The 25,269-nt window shown below is 46.0% G+C and overlaps 7 protein-coding genes across 7 annotated transcripts; 2 read left to right on the top strand and 5 right to left on the bottom strand.

Moving 5' to 3' along the window:
• Nucleotides 1–274: 274 nt before the first annotated feature.
• Nucleotides 275–1,620, bottom strand: N7478_005487 (non-structural maintenance of chromosomes element 4 family protein; the record flags this gene model as incomplete). The annotated part of the gene is made up of 3 exons (XM_056921701.1): nt 275–462; nt 523–1,371; nt 1,443–1,620. 3 exons carry the CDS (start codon nt 1,618–1,620, stop codon nt 275–277), a joined length of 1,215 nt encoding a protein of 404 aa, XP_056779738.1.
• A 690-nt stretch (nt 1,621–2,310) lies between these two features.
• On the top strand, nt 2,311–5,071 carry N7478_005486 (phosphatidylinositol 3-kinase VPS34; the record flags this gene model as incomplete). The annotated part of the gene is made up of 2 exons (XM_056921700.1): nt 2,311–2,369; nt 2,431–5,071. The coding sequence occupies 2 exons, from the start codon at nt 2,311–2,313 to the stop codon at nt 5,069–5,071; spliced, it is 2,700 nt and encodes an 899-aa protein (XP_056779737.1).
• Nucleotides 5,072–5,529: 458 nt separating this feature from the next.
• On the bottom strand, nt 5,530–7,746 carry N7478_005485 (uncharacterized protein; the record flags this gene model as incomplete). The annotated part of the gene is made up of 4 exons (XM_056921699.1): nt 5,530–6,061; nt 6,137–7,068; nt 7,137–7,230; nt 7,295–7,746. The coding sequence occupies 4 exons, from the start codon at nt 7,744–7,746 to the stop codon at nt 5,530–5,532; spliced, it is 2,010 nt and encodes a 669-aa protein (XP_056779736.1).
• Nucleotides 7,747–8,073: 327 nt separating this feature from the next.
• Nucleotides 8,074–9,160, top strand: N7478_005484 (putative GTPase MTG1; the record flags this gene model as incomplete). Its single annotated transcript, XM_056921698.1, has 2 exons — nt 8,074–8,337; nt 8,402–9,160. 2 exons carry the CDS (start codon nt 8,074–8,076, stop codon nt 9,158–9,160), a joined length of 1,023 nt encoding a protein of 340 aa, XP_056779735.1.
• A 6-nt stretch (nt 9,161–9,166) lies between these two features.
• Nucleotides 9,167–10,243, bottom strand: N7478_005483 (DUF3716 domain-containing protein; the record flags this gene model as incomplete). Its single annotated transcript, XM_056921697.1, has 1 exon — nt 9,167–10,243. One exon carries the CDS (start codon nt 10,241–10,243, stop codon nt 9,167–9,169), a length of 1,077 nt encoding a protein of 358 aa, XP_056779734.1.
• Nucleotides 10,244–11,513: 1,270 nt separating this feature from the next.
• Nucleotides 11,514–12,367, bottom strand: N7478_005482 (pre-mRNA-splicing factor ISY1; the record flags this gene model as incomplete). Its single annotated transcript, XM_056921696.1, has 2 exons — nt 11,514–12,266; nt 12,365–12,367. 2 exons carry the CDS (start codon nt 12,365–12,367, stop codon nt 11,514–11,516), a joined length of 756 nt encoding a protein of 251 aa, XP_056779733.1.
• A 5,239-nt stretch (nt 12,368–17,606) lies between these two features.
• Nucleotides 17,607–25,036, bottom strand: N7478_005481 (type II myosin; the record flags this gene model as incomplete). The annotated part of the gene is made up of 5 exons (XM_056921695.1): nt 17,607–18,050; nt 18,118–24,103; nt 24,156–24,340; nt 24,405–24,548; nt 24,602–25,036. 5 exons carry the CDS (start codon nt 25,034–25,036, stop codon nt 17,607–17,609), a joined length of 7,194 nt encoding a protein of 2,397 aa, XP_056779732.1.
• Nucleotides 25,037–25,269: the final 233 nt, after the last annotated feature.

Below are 25,269 nucleotides of genomic sequence, written 5' to 3'. Positions count from 1 at the left end.
TGCTCTAGCTCCTTTAAGCTCCTTCCAGCTGTCCCGAGGCTCTACATACCACATCAACCAGCATGCAAGATATCCAACTTCGGAACTTTGTAGCACACAATGATGTCAAGGTGGCAGATACAAGAACTGGTCAAAGCCAATGAGCAATGAAAGTTTACAAAATATTAGAAAATACATATTCTTTTGGAATATTAACTACACAGCTACACAGCTAGGGTATCATCCTCAAACGCCAAACAGCAAGTAGATCACCTCATGCCACGTTCATAGGTGATTATCGACCACCATACCAGGTTGTCGCAGTCTCCTGATCACTTTCTTTGCGATGGGGGATAATTGGCTTTTTTATGCCATACACATCGATGAGCTCCTGCCACGTATCAAAGTCTAGACTGACAACTGCCTGCCTCTTCACAACGCCTTGTCTATGAGCCTCATTTGGTTGGTAAGGCGTGGTAGAATCTTAAGTATGGTCAGTAAACTATTCTCATCCGTAATCCAGGGAAGAATAATGCTACTCACGAAGTGTCGGTAACCCACGACTATCTTCCCCGATACCAGCGGTGCCATCCCGCACCAGGAAGCTAACGTAAAATAAATTCTCGACACTTTGACCAAATGAATCAGGGTTAATGCAAAACTTGAAGAAAGGAACTCCAGTATCGTCTGCAAGGTTGTATTCGTCCATAACTTCTTGAATTTTTGCAGGGCTGGGTTCGCCACTCTTAGCGAGAATGTCATTGAGGATTTCATCCACCTTTTCTTGGGTCTCATCTTGGTATTTCGCCAATAATTTATTGATATCGGAGCAAATCTGAGTTAGATTCACACTGTCCTGTTGACCAAGGTCCTCTTGTTGCAGGTCAAGTGGCTTGACGGTCTGTGTAGCATCAAACTGCTCATTGCCCCTGCGTTGGGTGACTTGGCGCGCCCGCTTCTGCACAGACAATGGTCCTAGTAGCCATCCCGAAACGACAGGGCGCGCATTGTGAGGAACGCAGGCAGCACGTCCAAGCCAATCCCAGTTCATAGCATCACCGTTGTCTTCCTCGTCGCTATCATCTGAATCTCTCTGAGTGGCAGCATGGCGGCGATGCCTAGTCGCGTTCAGCGCGGAAGACTCGAGGTCTGGCCCGCGTCGCATGTACGATATACATTTTGATACAAATTCGTCAACGTCTAGACCAGCGTGGGCATTTCCAAGTGCTAGTTGCGCAGTCCTTTTGTGCGATAGATCGGCGGCGTTGACGAGGAGACGCGAGTCCAGAGTCGCGTCCGAAGTTTGTTTTACATCGACATAGAGTTCATTGGCCTTTTCAAGCGTTTCCAAGATTCCATTGTTGCCAGTTCGCATGTACTCGGTGCGTGAATCTGTAGAATAGAACCACTCCGTTAGAATCAGATCTATTTCTCCCCTACTCGATAGAAATATGAGCCCATACCGTTGAACAAATGCGTCAAGTCCCTGAATCCTTTGCGGAGGCGTCTCCGCTCCTGGGGATCCTGATCAGGGTCATAGTACTTATTTTTATTGTTGCGCTGTGTTGAAGACGGCTGGGACTGGGTGTTCGAAGTACGATCAGTCAATCGGCGACGCTTGGAAGAATGCGCGGATGACATTTGATTAATTTTCCGCTTGGCGGCACTTCGAGGATTCTCTTTATCGGAAAGTGATGTAGGAGATGTAGGAGGACGGGCGCTGGATGTAGGTGTTTCATCAAATCTTGCGCGAGATATGGGCGCCATCGCTCAGCATGCGCCTTTTTGCGCTAGCAAGGATGCTGGTATCGAACAAAAAAAACAAAGAAGAAACCAAGAGAAAACCAGTCTAGTGGGGACAAAATGGAGCGACTAGTCGTACCAGATGATAGGGTTCTAAAATTAACAGAAAGTTGCCAACAGGCAAACGGAAGTGGTGAGTCGCGAATCGATGTATCGAGTACATCAACTTCTCAGGCGCGTACACCGCGTTCTGCACGTGACCGCGTTTGGTGGGGCCTATTATGAAGTCAAGTTCCTCGGTATAGTACATCCTTAAATAGATTCAAAAATTAAATTCATCTTTCTAGTATTTCTTACATTTGAGGCTGTAATTATTCATAGCTTCAGAGAACCTCAGTCTCTTATAATATAAGCATGACGCAAGTTGCCTAATATCTCACTGTGAGTTATCAGTGGGGCGACGTACTGATAAGTAGCCCCCGTATGTAGTAATATACACGTGATGATAAGGCTAGGCTGAGTAAGTCCCCGCAGAAGCTCCACTGATCTCATTTGAGCTACGCGGTCCTTTGGATACCGCCCGTCAGGATGGAGGCATTCACTTTTGCGCTGTCCACACAGGTGGATTTGCCTGTATGTGTCAAGATGTAGGTATTAATGTCTCATGCGGCAATAACCCACAAAGAAATCCCCGCTTATAATTTTTAGTGGCTCACTGGAGGGCAAACAGAAGCAGATTCCCTTCTCCCGTCTACTCCAAAACCCAGAATTGCGATACCTGGGTTCCTCCCAAAACCCCAACTCCGATCTTTTTGTCACTTGTCAGCTATGGTCGAACTCAAAGCCTCTCGGTGTGCCGATGCAGACTTCCTATAAAGCTTTCAAAACATCTCGTTCGTGGAGTGAATGGCTTCAGGTGCCTATGTCCATCAAGGATGCCCCGCTGAACTCGCAACTCGCGATAACGGTCTGGGATTTGTCCCCGCTAGCGAGTGATGGACCGCAAGGCCACGACGTTCCATTCGGCGGAACGACAATATCACTATTCGACCATGAAGGGAAACTGAAGATGGGTAGGCAGAAATGCAAGATCTATCGTCATAAGCCTGCGGATGGTTATTCATCAACAGCAACGCCATCCACTCCAACCCCGAAGCGGCGAAAGCCTAACAATCGTGATGCGCTTGCTCCATCTAAAGAAGAAATGGAATTAGAACGGATTGAAGTCCTGATCAAAAAGCATGAAATGGGTGAAATTACTCGGATTGATTGGATGGATCAAATGGTCTTCCGTCAGTTGGAAAAGCTCAAGATTCAAGCGGAGGACGCGGCCCGAAAAAGAGCAATTCATCTGACTAGCTTTAAGGCTAAGGCCAAAGAGGCTGAAGATGATAGTTCTGATGAAGAAGACTCAGAAGATGAGACCTTTGTCCTCTATGTGGAATTTCCGCGTTTTGACCACCCGATTGTGTGGGCTGATCACCAATATCTTCCACCTCCCATCTCTGCATACCCTCAGGCCATGCCGTCCAATCCCAATTCAGCATTGAAGCCTGTTCCAGAAGTCCGCTTCGGTCCAGGAATTGAAGGAGGGGATGGAGCTGGGGTAATTAGGATATATGACCCGGAAGTCGGACAGACCGGGAACCCATGTGAGGATAAACATCGAAGATTGATTCGTAGCCATCGAACCGGATTCATGGACCGAGATCTGAAGCCCAACCCCAAAAATCGGGATGAGCTGAATATCATTTTGTCATACGAGCCCACGCAAGACCTTACTGCCGAGGAAAAGGACCAGGTATGGAGGTTCAGGTATTACTTGACTCGTGAAAAGAGAGCCTTGACCAAATTTGTCAAATCGGTCAACTGGCGCGACGATGGAGAGTCTCGACAGGCTGTGGAAATTCTACCCAAATGGACAGACATCGACGTTGATGATGCTCTGGAACTCCTAGGTCCCACATTCGACAACCCGGCTGTGCGTTCGTATGCTGTTGCAAGACTACGACAAGCAGATGATGAAGAGCTGCTTCTCTATCTCCTCCAATTGGTACAAGCTTTGAAATACGAGGAAAGTTCCGAGAATGGCGAGGACGACGCTGCACATGATTCCTCCCTTGCCAGTTTTCTCATTACGCGAGCTGCGAACAATTTCAAGCTCGGCAATTATTTGCATTGGTACTTGATGGTTGAGTGCGACGATGCAGGCCCGGGTACTCTCTCAACACAGCGTCGGCTTTTTGCACGGGCCGAGTTCTACTTTATGACCGAGTTGGAAAAGATTCATTCAGAGCACCGCAAAACACTCCTACGCCAAGGGGAACTTGTTGCTGTGCTTTCAAAGATCGCCAAAGATATCCGTTTCTCCCGTGATCCCCGGCCTACAAAAATCGAGAAGCTTAAGAAAATGCTACGAGATCCCAAGAACGAGATAGTCAACATTGATCCACCATTGCCGCTGCCGCTAGACCCTGACGTTTCAATCGTTGGCTGTTATCCTGACGAATCTAACGTCTTCAAGTCGACATTATCACCATTGCAGATCACATTCAAAACTGCCGACGGTCGCCGATATCCCCTCTTATACAAAGTTGGCGACGATCTTCGTCAGGACCAACTGGTCATTCAAATTATCATTCTGATGGACCGCCTTCTTCAAAAGGAGAATCTAGACCTGAAGCTGACGCCATATCGAATTCTTGCTACGAGCTCCACGGCGGGCGCCGTTCAGTTCATTCCATCAACTTCCCTCTCCGCCGCCTCCGCCAAATATAAGTCCATTCTCACTTACCTGAAGGAGCACAATCCCGATGAAAACGAACCCCTCGGTGTCCGTAAAGAAGCTATGGACACATATATCAAGTCCTGTGCAGGATACTGTGTGATCACCTACCTCCTTGGTGTTGGCGACCGCCACCTGGAAAATTTACTCCTTGCTCCAGATGGCCACTTCTTTCACGCTGACTTTGGCTTTATTCTCGGTCGTGACCCGAAGCCCTTTGCTCCCATGATGAAGCTTTGTAAAGAAATGGTCGAGGGCATGGGTGGCACAACCTCACCCCATTACTTGCAGTTCAAGCAATATTGCTTTACAGCATATACCACCTTGCGCAAATCTGCCAACTTGATTCTCAATCTATTTAGTCTGATGGTAGATGCGAATATCCCAGATATTCGTGTTGAGCCTGATAAAGCAGTATTGAAAGTGAAAGAACGCTTTCACCTCGAGATGACTGAAGAGGAGGCCATCAGACACTTCGAGCAATTGATTGGTGATAGTGTCAATGCTATCTTCGGCGTGGTGATTGATCGCCTACATGAATTTGTACAAGGCTGGAGAGCATAATCGCGTATACCTATCTTCTCTCATCTTTTGATACCCCACATAGTGTTTGATTTTACCTCTCTGATCTCTCATACTATTTATAGCATTGCAAGTTGCTGGCCAAGGATAGAAGGTAGCGCGGCTTGCATCGCGATAATTTCTCCTCCTTATGCCTACCCCGTATGTAAAAATTTAGCGGGAACTATATGGATTGCTGCTAATGAGAAGGGAACTTCGAGGGAGAAGGATATCCATAGAGAGATAGAAAAATACATATTTAAGACGTGGATCTACGGATCTATGGATTCATTGAGTTCAGACATTCATACTTAATTTCTACATGGCAACATTGAATTTCAAGTTGGCAAGGTCCTTTTACGGAAGCGACTAAGAGGTACAAAAATAGTAGTCTCGTTGTAAGATTCTCATTTAGAATTATGCGTTGTTAGAAATTGATACTATCTCCACTTATCTTTTGGCTAATCACGAGAAAGCACTCGCTCTTCAAGCTCGACCCATCCATGATCTACATAGTCATCATTTGTACCTCTTGCCCTGGGTCCACCAGGTTGCATCGATGCTGGCAAATCATGAGTTGCGTAGGCTACCGCCGGCCCTCCTACAGCATTACCAGCACATGCAGCATTGTTTTCTGCTGCCTTTGCGTCTTCATCGTCCTCCGGTGTGCCTTCTCGGCATGCCCATGCATCGACAAACCGTAGCGCTTCTCGTGGCCACCATTTATTCATCACCAATAGTCGGAAAGGTACAAGGGCAATGATTAGAACAGGAAAGGCCGGCGCTCCACGTGTAAGGGTGAGGATAAAAATGACCACCGTTATGACAATTTGTAAAAGTGTATACAGGTGGACTGGAAGATATGAGGGATTACGGGGCGACGTATCACCCGTGGTCTCAGTTACTGGAGTGCTCTTCGAGTGCAAAGATTGAGGTAACGGCGGTAGCTCGGATGGTGGAGTAAGAAGGTAGAAGGTACGGTAAAGAATAGGGCTAGAGAAGGCGATTAGAATTGTCTCCTGTATTTGACTGGAAATGTTTGGTGTATACTCCAGAGGTAAAACCTACTTCACAGACAGACTCTGTTCACCCATAAACAGGAACAGTCCTGCTAGAACGCTTGTGGGCGTTAGACCAAGTACTTTCATAAATGGCGGACTGATGAATAGAAGAATAGCGCTGGAGTGAAGAAAAGAGGACCAGCGTTGCTCGTATACACGGCGAACCTCCCGCTTCTCAACTTTCTCTTCTCCGTCCACAATAATGGTTATTTCTTTCTCCTCCGGGTGCATCAAAGATTCCGAATGAAGCGGTGCCTGTGGAAGAAGACCGTTTGCTGGTGGAATGCCTAGAATACCACACAAAGCCGTAGTAGTTCCCAGTAAGATGATGTCCCATGCAAATCCACCTGGCTTTCGAGTTCCATGTCGGTCAATTGTGCATATTATCGAGCTGACTTCGTGATCAAAGAAAAATAGTATGGTAATAATCAATCCCGGAACGATAGCGGCGAATATCCACGTTAGTGGAAGTTTCCAAAATTCCACGAAGAAAATATCTCTTTCAGGTGATGTTGGGCGAAATGATGTACTGACAGGTAGTGTCACTTTGTCCAAATCAGCCAGTTCACCCACGTATGGCAATCCAATGAACACTATGATAGAAATAGCGGCAGCGTACTCGGTCAAACCGAGACGGATGTATCGATGAAACAATGGCTTCCAGCTCTCAGCTGTTGATAGAAAGATTGCGAGAAGCATTGTTCCCACAGCGCCGATTACCGCGTAGAGGAAGGCAGCAAAGGATAGAGTGGCATGGGCTCTCTCTAACTCTTGAATGGCTTTATGGAAGTAGATAATGCTGTTTAGGAGTGAGAATATCTCTGTTGCGAATGTTGTGACATAACGCATGGTCCAGTCGTGTGCGTTGATGATAGCTAGAATGTAATGTAGCCATGCAGAATGAATCAACGACCAGGCCATGAACGGCAAAAACGGAATCTATAACATATCAATTATTGGGGGATTTTCGATATCAATTCAGAACAGTAACGCGACTCGTGGCTTACCTTGAATGCATCTTCGCAGAGCGAGTAGATGTTCTCAGCCAACACGGAGAAAGGGCCCGTTACGCCAAGGATGGTGAGGGGTTGGATCGAGAACCTGTTCAAAGGTGTCAATAAGTCACGGTACACCCATGAGATAATCCTCATACGAGGCAACGTACAGCGAGAAAATCATCCCACATAGGCCAGTGCTAAAGACCACCTCGATGGTGCCCCAGCTTTTACCTGTCAGGACATAGAGATCACTCGCAAAGGTGATCCCAGGCAGCAGATTAGTGAAAAAGATATAGACTGCGCTGGCAAAAACTAGCTGATTGAATACAGTCCAGTCTGAGGCATATCGCCGGCGTAGGCTAACAAGATCTTGTTTGATCAGGCGGAAGGGTCGTAATGGGCCACCAGCAGCCACTGAGCCACGCAAGGCTTGGAGGGGTCGGGGAGTATGCTTGGATGGAGTAATAACAGAGTGGGCATCAGGGTCTTCGCTGTGGCCATCTGAATCTGAATCTGTAGGATTGAAGTCATGTCTATGCCTTCGTCGGCGTAGTTCTGATCTGCGGCGAACAGAAGAAGCACGCACAGACGGTGGTCGGAATGCTGATATCATAGACATTGTGATGGAAAATTTCAAGAAGGACAAGTCGATGAGTATGATTGCAATTAACTTAGAGTGACATGATGTGAAGCTTTTTCTTAATTCTTTTGTTGCAAATACTTAGAAATATTTGCTTTGGCGATGGAAGCTGAACGGCGATCATTCAGTGCATTTTATACTTCGTCATCGGTACATGCTTTCACCGCCTTCACGTCCGCCTTCCGTTCAGCGGCAATTTTTCTGTTTCTGTTGCGATAATAAACTTGGTCATGATCCATAACTCGCTGCAAATCGAGATGCGAATATTTTTTTACTAGTTGACTGTGTTCCTCCTTTTCAATAACCATGGCGCAATTCCTGGCACGCCAGGTCTTCCCTCATTATGGAGCTATTCCAAGGTCCTACTTCCTTGGACATCACCGTGCTGGATTAAGCAAGATGAAGAACATGCTCTCGTCCATTGACTACGTGGTCGAATGCCGCGATTATCGAGCTCCTGTGACCTCGATGAACCCCATGTTTGAAGAAGCTTTGGGTGATAAAAAGCGAATAATTGTCTATACCAAGAGAGATCTCGGGGCTATCCCGCAATCGCCGACACAAGTACAGGTGAGTCACATATTAGATTTGCAAGGATAATTGAACATTTACTAACGATATAATGATGGCCTAGCTGGAACAAAAAGTTAGAAACTTCGATCGAACAAGCACCGTGTTCTTCACCAGTTCTGCCACCCGTGCAGATATCAATAAAATAATCAAACATCTCCGAACCGACGCCGCAGCGCCTGAAAAACTGACTGGGTGTCGCATTCTAGTAGTTGGAATGCCCAACGTGGGGAAGTCGACTCTCATCAATCATCTCCGCAACCATGGGGTGGGGAAAGCAAAGGCCCTGAAGACTGGTGGTCAGCCGGGGATCACCCGCAAAATCGCCAGCCCCGTCAAGATTATCCAACGAGAGGGTGGATCCCATACATACGTCCTTGATACACCTGGTGTCTTCATGCCCTATGTGCCGGATGCAGAGAATATGCTGAAGTTGGCTCTCGTTGGATGTGTCAAAGATGCTGTCATATCACCCGTCACACTTGTGGACTATTTATTATATCAGGTCAATTTGCATGATCCGCTGGCGTATCATCGTTGGTCTGAGCCTACAAATGAAGTCATTCCATTGTTAGAGGGGTTCGCGCGCCATACAGGGTTGCTTATGAGAGGTGGAGTGCCCAATTTGGATTCAGCAGCTCTGCATTTCATTCAAAAATGGAGAGCAGGCGAAGTTGGAAGATTCATTCTTGACGATCTAGACGCTGAAAAGCGGCGACGGGAAGATCCGATGCAAACCGAGCGTCTGAGCATGTCTCAGGCCTTGAAAGTGGAAAGGACATCTCGAAAGAAGAAACCCGAGGTTGGTGATCCCTCTACTTAATGTATCTTACATATATAATGAAAATAACTGTACCATATGGTAATATGATACCACATCGAGCGCGAAAGGATTCTCTTCCGACTCAGCTTCGCTCTCATCATGCTTGATGATGTTGTTCTCTTTTAGAACCGCCTCGATTCGTGCATGATCGTGGGCCAAACGAGACTCCACCAAAGACAGCTGATTGTATGCTGCCAGCATTGGCTCAAACTTGCCAGTTTTGAGGCAATAGTAGACATCACGGTCGTCCAGTGGAGAGAAATACCAGTCTGTTGGATAAACTGGGCCACTAGGACGCTTGACGTCGGTAGCGCGGACAGGTCCTTTCGGACCAGGAGAGGAAGAGGAAGCCACATGAAAAGGAGATTGGATCTTCTGGGTCTTTCTTGCAGGAGAAAGGACCGACTTAGCGCGAACTGAAGTCTCCGGAGTTGCCGGAGCAGGAATATTTACACGCGGCTTCTTAGAGACAGGAGATGTGGTCTCCTTAGAAGAAGACGCAGAGGCAGTGACACGACGCTTTCGCGGCGTGATCACAGGAGAAGAAGCTTCGTCTATATCACGATCGTCCTCTTCCGCAGCTGGATCTTCGACCAGATGGCGAGAGATACAATAATAGGAGGTCGGATAAGCATCTCGCATAAAGCGAACAAGGTTCTTGGGAGGATTCTGACGGAAAGAGCATCTGCTTGCAGCATTCCCGTACGCGCACGAGGCGCAAGAGCCGCTGAACATGACGTCTCCACTATTGAGAACCGTGACCACGCACGAAAGAAAAGGCCCATGACCTGCTGAACAGTGTGTGCATGACAGAGAGGCAGCCATCCCGATTTGTTGGGTGACACATGCACGTCTTTGCCCTTTCGAATTGACTTTGACGTTGTTGATATCACGCCAATCCACATTACGCGCGACTGGCGCGGCAACAAGTGCAAGATCGGAAGCAGATTGGAAGTCAAGAAGGAAGGCATTGCCAAATGTATTAATGCCTTTGCCATGTACGACAGCTTTCGCAAATTGAGGCCTGACGCCAAAGTTCTGGGGCACGATCGCACCCATGTCAGGGGGTGGAACGTCCGACATTTCTACAAGAAACAAGACGTTAGCTTATATTCGGCTTAAGTAACACTGCAAGAATCTGGAATCATACCTGTTGGAAAAGAAGAGACGCGATGAGATGTGCAGGAAGAGAAGTACAGGAAGAGAATTGCACGAAGGAAGAGAGCGTGAAAAACAACAACACGCGAGAAGGATAGCAAATAAGCCGAAAGGCGGTGTTAGCGAGCTTTTTGAATGTAAGCAGAATTACACCACCGAAAGAAGGCAACGTAATGATGAGGTGATGCCAACTGTCAAACTGATGGGAGGTTAAAGAGAAAGAAGGCTTACGGCTGGGGGGGGTTGATACTTTATATAGGCCCCCATAGATGGGAAGCTCCGTGAAGCTAAGCGAGAGGCCTCAGGCCAATGCAGGCGTTTGCAATGCCGGAAGTAGCAATCATGACGCTATTCGGAAAACCCCGTACAAACCGTCATCACGGTCTTTCCCTCCTCACCATTCACCACGTCATCGCCAGAACCATCCGGAAACGACCGACAGGCTACTATCGAGCCTAAGGCCGTCGATTTAGAAGCCAGAAAGGCAACTTGCGAGGCTTTGCCGCCTCTACACCCCCGGAATACTACGAATTGTGTAACGATCCTCGATGTTGCCAGTATTCCCTCGCACGACATCCACAATGCAATTAGACTGTTCGCTACACAGCTGGACGTACTAATACGAGCTATCGTGCAAGATGATTCAGGATTAGCCGAAATTGAGCTGTATGGCGCTCTCGTGAAGGCAAATCATGAACATTTGTGATCCTCTACATGTATGATCACATTATGGGCGTTTTATACGCCGCTGCTCTACGCGAACACTTAAGATCGAGACGATCTTCGATTAAGTGGGGGAGGATAAGATGTTTTTACCCAATTCTCCCTGTATATTTCATATGTTACGATCTATTACGTTCGTTTATGTATGGCAACGTCCATGTCTATGTCCGTTGCCATCTGTTACAGTTGGCCGATCACACGTGATCAGGCCCTATCTGTTTGCTATGTTTGTTTAACCGGTGCATGTATATTAACTGTCGTTTCCCCTAACTTAGCAATACATGCCCGTTCGCACCCTAAGATCTCATATGGTAGCATTGCGAATCTTTTGGATGACAGAGTCGATATGGAGTAGATAATCAAACAATGCTTGAGGTGTGAATAGTAGGCCGAGTATCCCAAACGCCAACATGAAAAGAGAACATAAAATAAAAAACACGGGAAATCCGTGACACCCATGCATGGAGATGACTCAAGAGATCTTGTCCAATAGTCGTCTGCGCCGTCGGTCAACCAACTCCTCTTGTACTTCTTCCAGTGTTGGTAGTCGCCATTCAACGCCATCGCCCGCATCGCCCGGTAAAGATTCCCAGCCGTCTTCGGCATCGTCATCACCCTGACCACGCAGGTGTTCCATAGCCTCCTTCTCCTTCTGCTTCTCATAGGCTACCAATGTGCCATCCTCTTCGTCCAGCCCATAACCGAAGTAGTTGGCATCAACCTTCCTAGTCGCAATATCTCCACCACGACCAGTACCGGCACCTTCTTCCTCTTCAGGCCCCTTTGCCCGGCGGGTGGCGGCCTCAAACATTTCCTTCACACCAGGCAGTTCCTTCGCCCGGCCAAAGTATCGATATCCCTTCCCACCACCAGGAATTTCTCGTCCTTCGTCGTCATACACGCGCCCCGTTCCACGCATGTAGTTCGGGCCACCCAAATTCCGAATTTGCATCTCCCATGCCCATTTCTCTCGCATAAGCTTGTTTATCTCATCGTTCAAATCACGAATTTGGTAGTCGCTAAGGGTCTGCTCTTGAATGCGGGATACTTTGCGGGAAACTTCTTTCAGAACCTGGCCGCGCCAGCGCTCACAGGTCGGGACGTTGTCAATGCTGTTGATAGCCTTTGGTCGGCGGGTTCGTCCCATATCGATAATTCCCATGTCCGCTGCTTGTTGCGCCCGGAAGCGGAACAGCATGGACTGCGCCTTTTCACTGTTACGAGCCTGTTTTCATAGTGATGGGTGTTGTTAGCAAATTCCGTTGCTGGGTGGTCTGAGGCTGAGATATTGGGAAGGCTCCTTTTAGTGCAAGTTCTACTTACCATGATTGAGGTTGGCTAGGTCAGCGACCCAGGACGTTCTTTAGCAGCGGCCTTGAGAAGAATCCGAGACTGAAAAGTGAAGCTTGACAGCTGCGGGTGAGGTTCAGCGCCAAATTTGGTTATCGCGATTGACGCGCGGCTATCACGTGGTAGTACCGTTTCTGGCGCTAGTTTTGCCACCAAACTATAGATGAGTACATTTGGTAGTATCAAAGTCTGAGGTTGGTTTGAACTTTGGAAATTATGTATTTTTCAAATTCCTCTGTGCTTAAGATATTCTGTTGATGTAATTGACTTAGTAACATACAATCATAACATGTATTCATGTACAGCCCTGGAGACGGCGGCGTGATCGTGCCTAATTATATATTGGGAAGGACCATCCATCGCAACCCGTGGAAATTGGGATGGATGCATTAAAAAATAAGAGCAACCCTCGCCTCGGGAGGCCTACAGAGTATTCAATCTTCAAATGAATGGCTTAATTAGACTGTTGTTGGAAGTAGGCACAAAGTAGAGTTTGCCAAGTGAATCGGAATAAGCTCTGGAGTAGGCAAAAACGGAGGTACAACAGCCAAGACTCACTATTAGCCAATAGCTCGAAAGCTTTCTTAAGAAAGATTTTTGATTTAAGAAATGAATAAGTTATCTTCGGTTGCTAAAACGAGCTTGCATGGGAATACACTGCCAGCTGTTTTCAATAATAGTCTCGTGATCGAGGCTTATCGTGACGCACCTGGACAACATCCTCCCGAGAGAAATACAAAACAGGAAACAACCCCGGCTCAGTTCGACCTGCGCCTCATCAACTTTATGAAGGGAACTAACAATAAAGCCTTTGAACCTTAATATAACAGTCTCGGGCCACTGACGTGGAGTTGCACCCTTCAGTCGCGTTAGTGCTAACCCCCTTTCTTTGCTTTTTCTTTTTTGCTTCATCAGAGGAAACACTATGCATGAATACAGTGTTTAAGATGAACTGATTAATCCTCATATTCACCTTCTCCCCATTTCCCAATTTCCAGCTTTCATTCCTCTGGATAACGGCGCGCAATGCCCAGAAATTGCCTTCATCTCTTATTCACACAAAAACCCCAGCAAACCACACCCCAAGAACTAATTCAACCTATTCACGAAAAATACAACTAAATGCGCGACAGAAGATCATGCAGAGTTTAGAATCGGGCATGCAACCTTCAGTGGGGATGATGTGACCCCTCTGGAGGAGGAAAAGATGTATACGTGTACGATAGGCTGGTACAACTACGCTATGTATGAAATATTTCTGATAAAATAAGAATGAACATGGGAGATACTATGAAAAAAGCAGACATACCAGCTTTTGAGAAAGCCGCCATACAAAAGCGCAGTAGTCAGACTCCAAGCTCTACAAAGGCTTGGCGGCTTCAATGGTGGCTATGGTCCGAAAGTATAGGGTACCCCATATCATACCTACATCGAAGTACCACTAGAACGCTACTCACCAATTAATACTAGGAAGTAAAGCTTGGAAGAAGAAATAAAAATGAACATCAAATACAACAATCAAAAAAGTAAACGAGTTTACCCTCCTGTGGTTTACCGCCGCTACCTAGGCCCAGGACCAACCTAAGTAGAGTCTACAACCGATGTATATGGCCTTGGGTATCCTAGCAAAGGAAACCCATATTTTAAAATCAGATATCACCTTATTGAGGTATTGCTTGATAGACCAAAGTCAATGTGTCTACTTTCTTCTTGTCTACTATGGGAACGGCATTATAACATTTGAAGCGGGATTTGTGGAGAATTACTAATACCACCCCTCAAATAGCTAAACCCACCCCTTCTAAGCCGCTTTGGGAAATTCTGCCGTATTTGTAATATAAGCCGTTAACAAGGCGGTGTAATTTAAAATGGGCGGTCAATAGAGGCGGTGGACGCCCCGACACACCAAACCACACCAAACCACATCAAAAAAGACGTCTATTGCGGAGCGCCCGGATATCTCTATTCTTTGATAACAATCAATTATATTTTAGCACGTGATTATTAAATAACGTATATTTATTAATCCAGAAGGGTTTTAAAAAATAGTTTAAAATGGTATTGCTGTAGTAAATCAAAGTAGGGGTTAAAATATATAAAATTACTATATAAAGGTAAATAATAGGGAAATGGCAAAGTATAGCAAGGTATAGTGAGCATATAACCTACCGTTTACAGAAATATTAAGAGAAGCTAATTGGCTGCCGAGGCCCCACAATACCCTCAGGAATATACATTTTTATTACTCCCGTTACCATATCAATATTTTAAACAATAACAATATTTTAAACATATATTTAAATACCTCCCCTTCGCTAAAATAATTTCTTCTTTTAGAGTATTGTTATTTTCTATCTTCTCTACTACCCCTGAAAATTTAAAGCTATTTAGTTATTATTATATCACTAGAAACTACTAAATCTCTTATATCTAATCCTAGGCTATCAACTACCCCTCCTCCTACGTTCCGCGATAATTTTCTCAACACTATCAATACAATTTATGACAAAGAGACTCAATATCCCGAAGAGCCATTGGCTGATATATACTTAGATATTAAGCCAAGTTTCCCTCTATTTAAGCTAAATCCACCCTGGAAACTCGAGTATTCTTCGCCGGATAAAGCTCAAACCGAGATAAATCAATTTGCAACTACCCAAGGCTATACAATTGTTTCAAAACGCTTAAAATCCTCTAACAAGGTAAAACTTAAGGTTATTTACCAATGCTGGCGAGGTGGTGAATATTATGACCGCCGGACTATAGGACTTGATGCAGAAAAACGCAGAAGAGGCCGTACAAAAAAGTATAACTATCCATTTAAGGTTATTCTTCATCGACATGGAGATATATGGTTATTGGAAATTAGAAATGGTAGTTATAACTATATACTATCACCCGCCGTCAATATTCCTTATCTTCGCCAAATAGCTATGAAAAAAAGAGGTTTGGAGATTAAACAGGCTATCTAGCAGGGGCTTTGGCCTCGCCAGATTACAGATCAGCTTAGGAATGAAGGCGAACATATTATCGCGAAGAACATCTATAATATTAAGATAGATCTTAACAAAAGACGATTTGGCGGCCGCTCATCTATTCAAACACTTCTCCAAAACCTCCCAAATTCAGGGGATTGGTATATCCGCTGTAGATTGGATAATAACAATATTTTACTTGCTTTATTCACTATCCACCGGACTTCCATTGGATTTTTACATCTTTTTCTCTATATTCTTTAGATAGATACAACATTTAAAACCAACAAGTTTAAAATGCCATTGCTTGATATTACTAGAATAACATCAACAAACCAGACATTCTCCGCTGGCTTCTGTTTTTTATTAGACTCTACTACTAATTCATTTTGCTAGGCATTACAACAATTACAGTCAGTATTAGCAGTAGAATCAATCCCTGAGCTATTAACTATATTTACAGACAAAGAGCTTACAATTCTCAGTACTATACTAATGGTTTTTATACTTAACCATATACTTTATTTGTGGCATATTAATAAGTACATCCTTACCTATACACATACTCCTATTCATTAGTATCTTAAATAGGAGATTAAAGAAGCTACAAAAAAACAAGAGATATTCTTTTTGAAGAATAGGTGTATACGGCAGGAGAAGCTTCATCGGTGGTAGAGAATAAAACAGTTCTGGTATAAAATTATTACTGCTTTAACGCCTCAAGATTTCGAATAAAAATAGCAGGAATTTCAGTAAACTTACTATCATAAGATCTTCTCTAAACTAATTCGTTATATCCAGAAGGAATAGCTTAACCCAATATATACAAAGATATTTTTACACTATTATACTCAGTATTATTTTTACTTTGGTGAGGTAGTAATATCTCGAAATAAGTCGATATATTAGGCATTTAAACGTGATCAACAGGTAATTCTCCTATTATTATTAAGGGATTTTCTATTAAAATTTAGCCAGGGAACCTCAACTTCTCTCCTTAAAGCCTTTAATATCTTTAAACAGACAATTAAACATCAATATTCAAATATTTAATATCAATTACATGACTAGATACTTGGATGATTTACAGATCATTAATCCTATATATTTTTACTACCAAATCTCATATAGAGAATTTCCCTTAAAGCTATTCGCCATCTGGAGAAAGAAATTAATACATATCTACCTATCTATATCGAAAAACCTTAAATTCCTATCTTCTGTATATACAACAAAGGCAGGGACATTCCATACATCCATCAAATTATTCCATATTATAATAAGAAAAAGCTACTTCCTCTTAATCTCTTCTACTTATAGTGGTATCTTCAGGAGGCTGATTCACCACAGTTTCATCCAGATCTTCTTTGTATATAGGAGCTAAGAATTCGGGATGATCGGAAGATATAGATATCACGAGGATCGTATACAACATCACAAACCTCGGTAACCACATCACAGGCCTCAGGGGCCCGGCAAGACCCCCGAGGCCCAGAGGGATCACAGGGGCGGATCCCAAGCTTATGGGAGTAGCTAGATACTGTTAAAGATGCTGTAGATCGTAAGTTTTATGAGTAATGGTCCCAACAAGGCTCTCAGCAGCCACCAACTGTACAATCTCGGAGGAGACCCAATACATGTGGAAATTGCGGCGTGGAGGGGCATAAAAGGCCTGGGTGTCCGTTGATCAACAGATTTGCCAGTTAATTCGACTGAAATGCATTTGCCGGTGTTTTTAAAATCAGCCTCTGTTTCCTCTTTAGGTTTAGCTTGGAATGAGATAACTTGCTTGCATATTAAATGTCGTTAAATGTGTGGTAAAATGGAAGCTTTTTACGTGGAGATGAGATTTAATTCTAGACCGTATTCATGCTGCCGGCAGAAAATTGATGCCTTTGTGCCTTGTGGTATTACAAATACGGCGGTGAGCTTAGAAGGGGTGGGTTTAGCCATTTGAGGGGTGGTATTAGCAATTCTCGGATTTGTGTCCCGAAGCCTGAAAACTCAGGTATTGATTCAATCTTGTAATTGTAAACCTCCTTGTAATATGGACAAAAGCTAAGTAGATAACCCGCCAGGCCAACCGCAATACAAAAGTGCGAAGCATACCTCCCCGAATGCACATAGACGCCAATGACGAACATAAACAAAAGACAAAGATGGGCAACGAAGACAAAAAAGAAAGAAAAAATCAGAATTGCAACTCCGTATCCCACATGGTACACATCTCATCAAATTATTCACAGAAATCCCTTAGTATTACTCGGTTTCCGCTGAGGGGTATCATTAGACCCATAAACACCACTGCCTCTTCGGCTGCCCACATCACTCAAGGCAGCCATAGGTGAGCGTGCAACGGTGCTTGTTCGTTCAACTCGTAACGATTTCCATCCTTCCAGTTCTCTTGCCAGATGTAAAGCCTTCTCTCGTTCTTCTCGGAGTTCTCGTTCGGCGCGACGGGCCTGCAAGTGTGTTTCGGTGTCGCCTTGTTGAAGCTCATCGATGTTGCGAAGCAGTCGCTCAATCTTGTCTCGGCCCTTGCTAACCTCGTCATTCAGTTGGGCGTTCATCTTCTCACGTCGGTCAATCTGAACTTGCAGATCCTTGACAGTGCGATCAACGTTGCGAAGCGAGCGCTGCTCAGTACTGTGCTTATTTTCTTGGTCTTCAAGATGGGTCTCCAGCTGCAGTAAAACAAAAAGTTAGAAACATTCCAAGACTGGAAATAAAAAAGATGTTGATATTGCTTACCTCCTTGATCCGTTTGTGCAAGAATCGCACATCCTGACTACCAGACGAGTAGCCCTTGGTCTCGAGGTCAACGCAGCGGAGCTGGATCTCCTTCAGCTGTTTCTCCAAGCCGGCCTTGTCTTTGAACAGCTGGCTGTTGGCTTCACGCTCGGCAGTAAGCTCCTTCTGCATTTCAGTGGCGAGAGCATCAGCGCGGCGCATCTTGCCAACAGCGGCAGAAGAAACATCTTCCTGTTGTGCGAGTTTGGACTTGAGCTCCAAAAGCTCACGGTCCATACTGGCTGCGTTCCTCATCGAGGGGCTTTCTCCCTTGGCAAGGTCCTCAAGTCGCTCACCAGCCTCCGCCAGGCGGCCTTCCAGCATCTTCTTGTCCTTAAGGAGTAGATCACGCTCTGCCGTTATATCTTCAACAGCAGTGCGCAGGTTCCGAGCCTGGGATAGAAGAGATACAATCTTATCTTGCGCTTCGTTGTGTGCATTAATGGCCTCTTCGCGGGAGTTGGTGATATCTTGCACAACTAACTCCATTCGCGACTTTTCTTTGGCCCAAGTAGAGCTGTTAAGGACTTCGTTATCCCACTTGCTGCGCAGGTCCTCTAACTCTTCACGCAGTCGGCCGTTCTCACCACGTACGTTGAGGAGTCGCTCGCGTTCAATCTCCAGCTCGCCGTTGATTGTTGAGAATTCGCGCTGGTACTTTTGACGAGTCTGCTCCATAGAGGTCTCCTTGTCTTCGAGATCAATGGCTCGTTGGTTTCGGTAATCTTCGAGCTCATTTTGAAGGCGCTGCTTGGATTGTAAAGCCCCTTGGAGCTCTGCGGCCTGATCCTCCATGCGAGCTTCTAGAGCTTGAGTTTGTCTTTGAAGGTCCTCAACCAAGTCATCCATTTGCTTCCGCTCTGACATGACTTGTGCATAGGTTTCCTCAGCCTCTCTTCCTTGCGACTTAGCGAATTGCTCCGCGCGGTTTGCCTTCACTACAGCAATCTCAGCCTGCTCAAGCTTGCTGAAATATTCATTAGCACGAGTCTTGTACAAGCTCAAGCTTGATTCAAGATCAGCAGTTCTTGAGGTTTCAGCATCGAGACGTATGTGCAAGTCAGAAAATTCTTGCAGGAGCTGATTGCGACTCTGAATATCCTGGTCCCGGGTGTACTGCAGCTCTTGAGTTTCAGACCGAGCGTCACGTAATTCAACCTCCAAGGTGGCCCTGCTGCGTTTCAATTTCTCAAAATGGCCCTTTGCCTCTCCAAACTCAGCCATACTATCATTGTGAACCTTGAGCAGAGATCGACGAGACTGCTCCTGGGAGTTGATCAGGTCGTACAACTCTTCATGTGATTTAGCCTGGACATCTCGAAGCGAAAGCTCGCCGGATCGAATGCTGCGTTCTAAAGAAGACACCTTCTTTGCGGAATCATCTAGTTGGTCATGAAGACGTCCATTTTCACGCTCTAAAAGATGCATACGGCGAATTGAAGGACTTTCATCTTGCCAGATTTCCCTTGTTGGAGTGGACCGCTCAAGTTGACTTTGGAGGTGCTTGTTCTGCATCTCAGTCATCTGTAGCTTATTTTGGAGTTCCTCAATTTCGGCAGCTGTGTCCATACGTCGCTGATAGCCTTGCGTATCAACGGTTCGGTCAGACCTGGCAGAATCGTTGGCGCCTTCATAGACATTGTAACGGCGATTTGGTGTGGAGGGATTGGAAAATCGTTTGACGGCGTTTTCAGAGTTCTTTCGGAAATGGCCCGGTGAACGGCTGTTGGCAACTTCATTTTGGTCGATTTCTTCCAGTAAAGCACGCTTGGAGGACGAATACTTCGAATCCAACTCCTTCATTTCATCTCCATGACGGCGACGCATCTCAGCAAGTTGGCTTTCAGCCCTGGTATATTTCTCTTCAGTCACCCTGAGTTGATGCTGAACGGTATCCAATACTTGGGCCAGGTCAACCTGCTTTGAAAGGTGCGGCTGAACAGCCTCCCAAGACTTGGCCGGCTCGGTGGCCTCTGGCTCAAAGACGCGGTGAAGAAGGATAAGCTTGCGATGCAAATCCTCAACTTCTTTGTTGGCTCTATCGAGTGTACTTTGGGTTTGTCGAGTATTCGCTTGAGCTTGGCTGCGCATCTGGCGTTCGTTTTCAAGGGTACGATTGACCTCTGCAAGCTGAATATTGGCCGTCGAAGCCGCCTTTTCGGCATTTCGGCTGGTCTTATGCTCGCGACTAACTTCATGATTGAGATCCTCGAGATTTAAGCTCAATTTCTCCTTCTGCTTTTCGAGCGAAGTGATGGACATCTGTAGGTCTCCCATTTGCCGACCCAAATTTTTGTTCTCTTCTTCTAACCTGGCCTTCTCTTTCTGCAAAGTCTGAAGACGGAGTCGGTTATTGTCGCTAGCCTTAGAGTTCGAGCGCGCAATATCGAGATTCTTTTGTTGGATCTTGGTAAGAAGAGATCGGTTGTCATTCTCGGAGGCTGTCAATCTGCCACGCAGAGTGACAAGTTCCCGTTCCATGCGCTCTTTGTTTTGGTCATGGCGAATTCGGAAATGATCAGATTCAGAGATTGTATGCATGAGTTCTTGAATACGACCGGAGAGCTGAGTTCGCTCGGTATCGACATTCTCAAGTTGGCGCGCTTTATCATCCAGGTCTTTTCGTAAGCCCACAATATGTTCCTCTGCTTGCTTGTTGATCTTCCGCTCAGCCTCGGCCTCCGCATTCAAGCGTGCACTTTCAGCATCGGTGAATCGGTCGCGAAGTTTGATAAGTTCGGATTGCAGATCCTTGCGTGAGGCTTCAGCAGCAACACGAGCCTCGGTGGCCCGACGAAGACTATCTTGCTGAATGTACATTTCCCGCTCAATGGTAATTTTTGAATCATTGAGAGCTTCGTATTTCTGGGTCAAGTCTGCAAGGTTATGCTCCGCGAGCATCTGAACATCATCTCGAGATTGCCGTTCCCGACTGAGGTCTGCTTCCGCTTTGAAGAGTTGCTCTTTGAGGTCGTGCACCTGATGTTCCAGTAGCTTGCGGCTTTCACCGGCCTCTGCGTCTTCGGATCTCTTTTCGTCGAGTAGTCTTTTAACATCGGCAGCCTCTCGCTCAAGTTGAGCTTTCTCGGAACGCATAGCGTCTCTTTCAGCTTGGACTTCCCGAAGTCGTGTTTGCATATTATCGTGACGAGTCGTAAGCGACTTCCTCTCGGATTCCATGGTTCTCTTCTCCTCGTCATACTTCTGTGCATCGTTGCGTAGGACTGCCATATCACTTTCCTTACGCCTCAGAAGGTCTTCGTAGCCAGTTGATGTGGTGGATAGCTCTGAGATCTGTTGACGAATAGATCGATTCTCATCCACTAGCTCTCGAATCTGCTTCTTCGACTTATCAAGCTCCTTCGAGGTATTGGCAAGCTTAATATCAAGATCTTGGTCTGTCTTCAACAACTTGGCCTCGAGATCCTGGAGCTTCCGATCTTTCAAGCTAAGATGGCTTTGAAGCATCTTAATCTCCTGTTCTAATTTTTGAATCTGGCCATCCTTGCCGGAGAATCGCGCCTCTGCCTCGGATAATTTAGTCTCCGTATCCTCAAGTCGATCCTGCAACTCATTCTTCTCTGATTCCAGTTGCTGGATGATTTGGCCAGCTTGCTCAAGCTGGGTAATACGAAGATCCAACTCTTCGTCAGTCTTCTTCTTTGCATCGACCAAATCGTCCAGCTGCTCTTCGAGACTTTCCTGATCTGCAATTGCGCCAGATAACTTCTCGGCCAGCTCTCCCTCCCGTAATTGGAGGCGCTTAAAAATTTCTTCTTTGTCGAGGGCGAGGGCACGTTCACTCTCCAAAGTTTGTTGAATTTTGTGAATCTCCATCTCAGTTCGTCGCCTTTCCTCATCCAGCTTCTGTCGGTCGGAGAGATCTTGCTTCATTTTCATTTCGAGTTCCTTGATCTTATCATCTCTTCTTTTCACTTCTTTCGCATTTCGAGTATCTCCGAGGAGTGGTTTCATTCTCGAAAAAAGCTGCCACCAGGGGCTACCCTTCAGCTCTAGATATGAATGGAAATTTTGTTGAATGATACGAGTGGCCTCGGCACGATAGAGGCGTTTGTTTGAGATGCGACGTTGGACAAATCCACGTGCTACTGATTGGAAACGTGTCATGATGCTTCTAATAAGCTTATCACGCTTTTCTTCCAAATCAGCCAAAACACCAGCCCTGAAGAACACTTTGGTCCGGCCAACACGATACCAGGCCCGGTCCATGTCAAGCTTCTCTAACATGATTCGAGCAACGCTCTGACCTTCAAGATAGCCCTTCGGCATGGTCTGACACAGCACTTCGTATCGCTGACGGAACTCGGTGAAAGGGAGACGGTTGGGGAAGCCAGTTCGAGCGATTCTGATACCCTCAAGCACACCATTGCAACGAAGTTGATCCAATACCAACGGTGCATGGAGCATTTTGGGCCGCTTCTTATGGTTTGGCAAAATACACCTGACAAAGTGGGGGTGGGTTGAGTGCAGCTGCGCCATCAGAGTAGACAGTTGCTCCTTGTGTCTTTGCGCGACTGTGCGGAACAAACCCTTCTTGACTCTGCTTCTCGGATTTTCGCTCCCTTCTTCAGGCTCTGCGGAGTCTGCAAACAGATTCGCGACATGTGCTTGATCAGAATTGGCAAGAAGACGAGTGATGTTGTCGTTCATTGGGTCCTTGTTTTTCTCAAGCCAGTCATGAGTACTGTACTCCACCTCAGCAGCGTAGTGGGTAAGGATAAAGCCCTGGCTTAGTCGGGAGGATCGGTACTTGGGAGTCTTGCGGTCCCAAAGAGAGTGTAGTTTTTCGGTAAAGGACTTATCTGTCGCCTTGGGCATAACACAGTCCTCGTCGAGGCACGAGAAAATACCAATTGGGTTGGTTAACTCAATCAAATCAATCGTTGGCTGCAAATCTTTCCCGAAGTCGATGAACTGCCACTCAATTTGTTCTCGAGCATACTCTTCCTGTTCAAGGACAAACATGTGATGATTGAAAAATTGCTGGAGCTTCTCATTCGTGTAGTTAATGCAAAGCTGCTCGAAGCTGTTGTTGTCGAAAATTTCAAATCCGGCAATATCAAGGACACCAATGAAGTAGTTGTCATCCGCCATTGACCGACCCAGCTGGTTATTGATTCGAGCCACTAAATCCCCGAACCCACGCTCGTAAATACCCTTGGACAAAGCATCTAGAGCTAGACGAACTTGCTCCGGTGTCTGGACTTTCTCTACCCATTCACGACCGGCTTTAACCTTGGGGTGCAAAAGTCCTTTCACGAAGGGATCGGCGGGAATTCCGAGCAACTGACAAGCCTTTTCGACACTTTCATATCCGCTCGGGCCTAAAGAAGCTTGGTCGGCGCGCACGCTCTCTTTGGCGATGGTCACGTTGCCCAAATGCAGTACAGCTGCAATTGTACGCAAAATGCACAACTGATCTTCTTCCGAGAAATTCATAACATGGAACGCCTCTACCAAGGAGTTCCACTCGTCCTTATCGGAGACACCCACGATTGAATCGTTTCCATCTCGTGTGTAGGAAAAATCCTCAATCGTCAAATTCTTCAACAGAAGCTTCTCCCGAGTATTGCGATCAGCACCTTGAAGTAACTGATAGAAAATGTGATAGTTTCTTTCATTGGAATTGGGCTTCACCACTCGAGATTTTTCGAGCAAATACCAATCAATCCATGCGCCACAAATTTGCCCAGACCGCGAGAACTCAATCCGAATGAACTTTCCGAAACGCGAAGAATTGTTGTTGCGAACGGTTTGTGCGTTACCGAACGCCTCCAGGATGGGATTGGCCCGTAAAATCTGCTGGGATAGATTGGAAATTTGCTTCGCGCCTGAACGGCCATATGGAGTGTCCGAGGTCGCTACAGCCGCCAAATACTGAATGACTTTCTTTGTATTTTCGGTTTTACCGGCGCCGGATTCACCGCTGTTGATCATGATCAGCTTCAATCCTGATCAGATCGAACTCAAGTACTTACGTGACCAAAATACTCTGGTTCTCACCCTCCTCAACGAGGTTGCGGAATGCTTCGTCGGCCATTGCAAATATGTGGGGACGGGTTTCTTCTCTCCCTCTTCCCTTATACATCTTGATGTATTCATTCGTGTATATTGGCAATGGGCAGTAAGGATTGATGGTAACTAAGAACAGTCCCGAATATGTCTTTTATTCGCAAATGTTAGTCTCACTGGTGATTTCCATTGGCCGGGGAAAACGAAGCGCTCACGTAAATCAAGTCCGATTGGTATCTCGTATGTAAATTGTGGACCACAGAAGGCTCGTTGAGATGCGTCAATTCCGCCATATCATCCGCTTTGTCAAACTTGGCAGGATTGACTTTGTCGACTTGATCGGCGTCGACTTCACGTTGCTACTCGAGGCATTAACTTCTCCATACTATTCCTCTTGATTCAAGAGTCTTACCTCGCCATCATCAGTTTGGACCAGTAGACGGTTGTCTTCGAGTTCCTCCAAAACTAGTCCCCGCACGAACGCCTTTTGGGGATCTCGTAACCACACATATTTATTACCCGAGAAGTCATTTTCACCCTCCAGTCCTCGAATTTGATCCGCTCCCCGTCGCATCTCTTCCGATTTAATGAAACTTGGGGCAAACGTGCCGGAGGACACATTGTTTCGAGAATTTGATCTCTCTCGGCTCACACTTCCGGCGGATAGCGCGGGAGATAATTGTGAGACCGAAGAGTTGCGCAGGTGCCCTTTGGCTGGCTCCAGTCCATTGGATGACGTGATGATAGCCGATTTTGGGCGCGTTTGGGAGGGAGGTGCCGGCGATGGAGAGGATCGTGCGAACGGATTTGCTCGTTTGGGCGAGTTGTTGAGCTGTGAAGGAAGCATGTCGTAGGTGTTTGTCAATAGATCATTATTATCTGGGTTGGTCGTTGTTTCCCATAACCGAATTCAAATTGTGAAAGGGTACCCAGATTTCTGCTAAATCCAGGAGAAAAGAGGAAGCGAGAAATAGAAAAGGAATACAAAAGACAACCGGGAAATAACAGGTTAGAGACGTAGAGGTGGAGTTGAGGGACGTGATGTGACGAAGGCGGAGACAACACTGACGCTGTTTGTTT

Source organism: Penicillium angulare, assembly GCF_028827245.1.
Source record: "Penicillium angulare strain IBT 27051 chromosome Unknown utg000004l_segment0_segment0, whole genome shotgun sequence".
NCBI classification, from domain to species: Eukaryota; Fungi; Ascomycota; class Eurotiomycetes; order Eurotiales; family Aspergillaceae; genus Penicillium; species Penicillium angulare.
The sequence above is the reverse complement of the archived record's forward strand: the minus strand, read 5'-3'. Positions and strand labels throughout refer to the sequence as shown.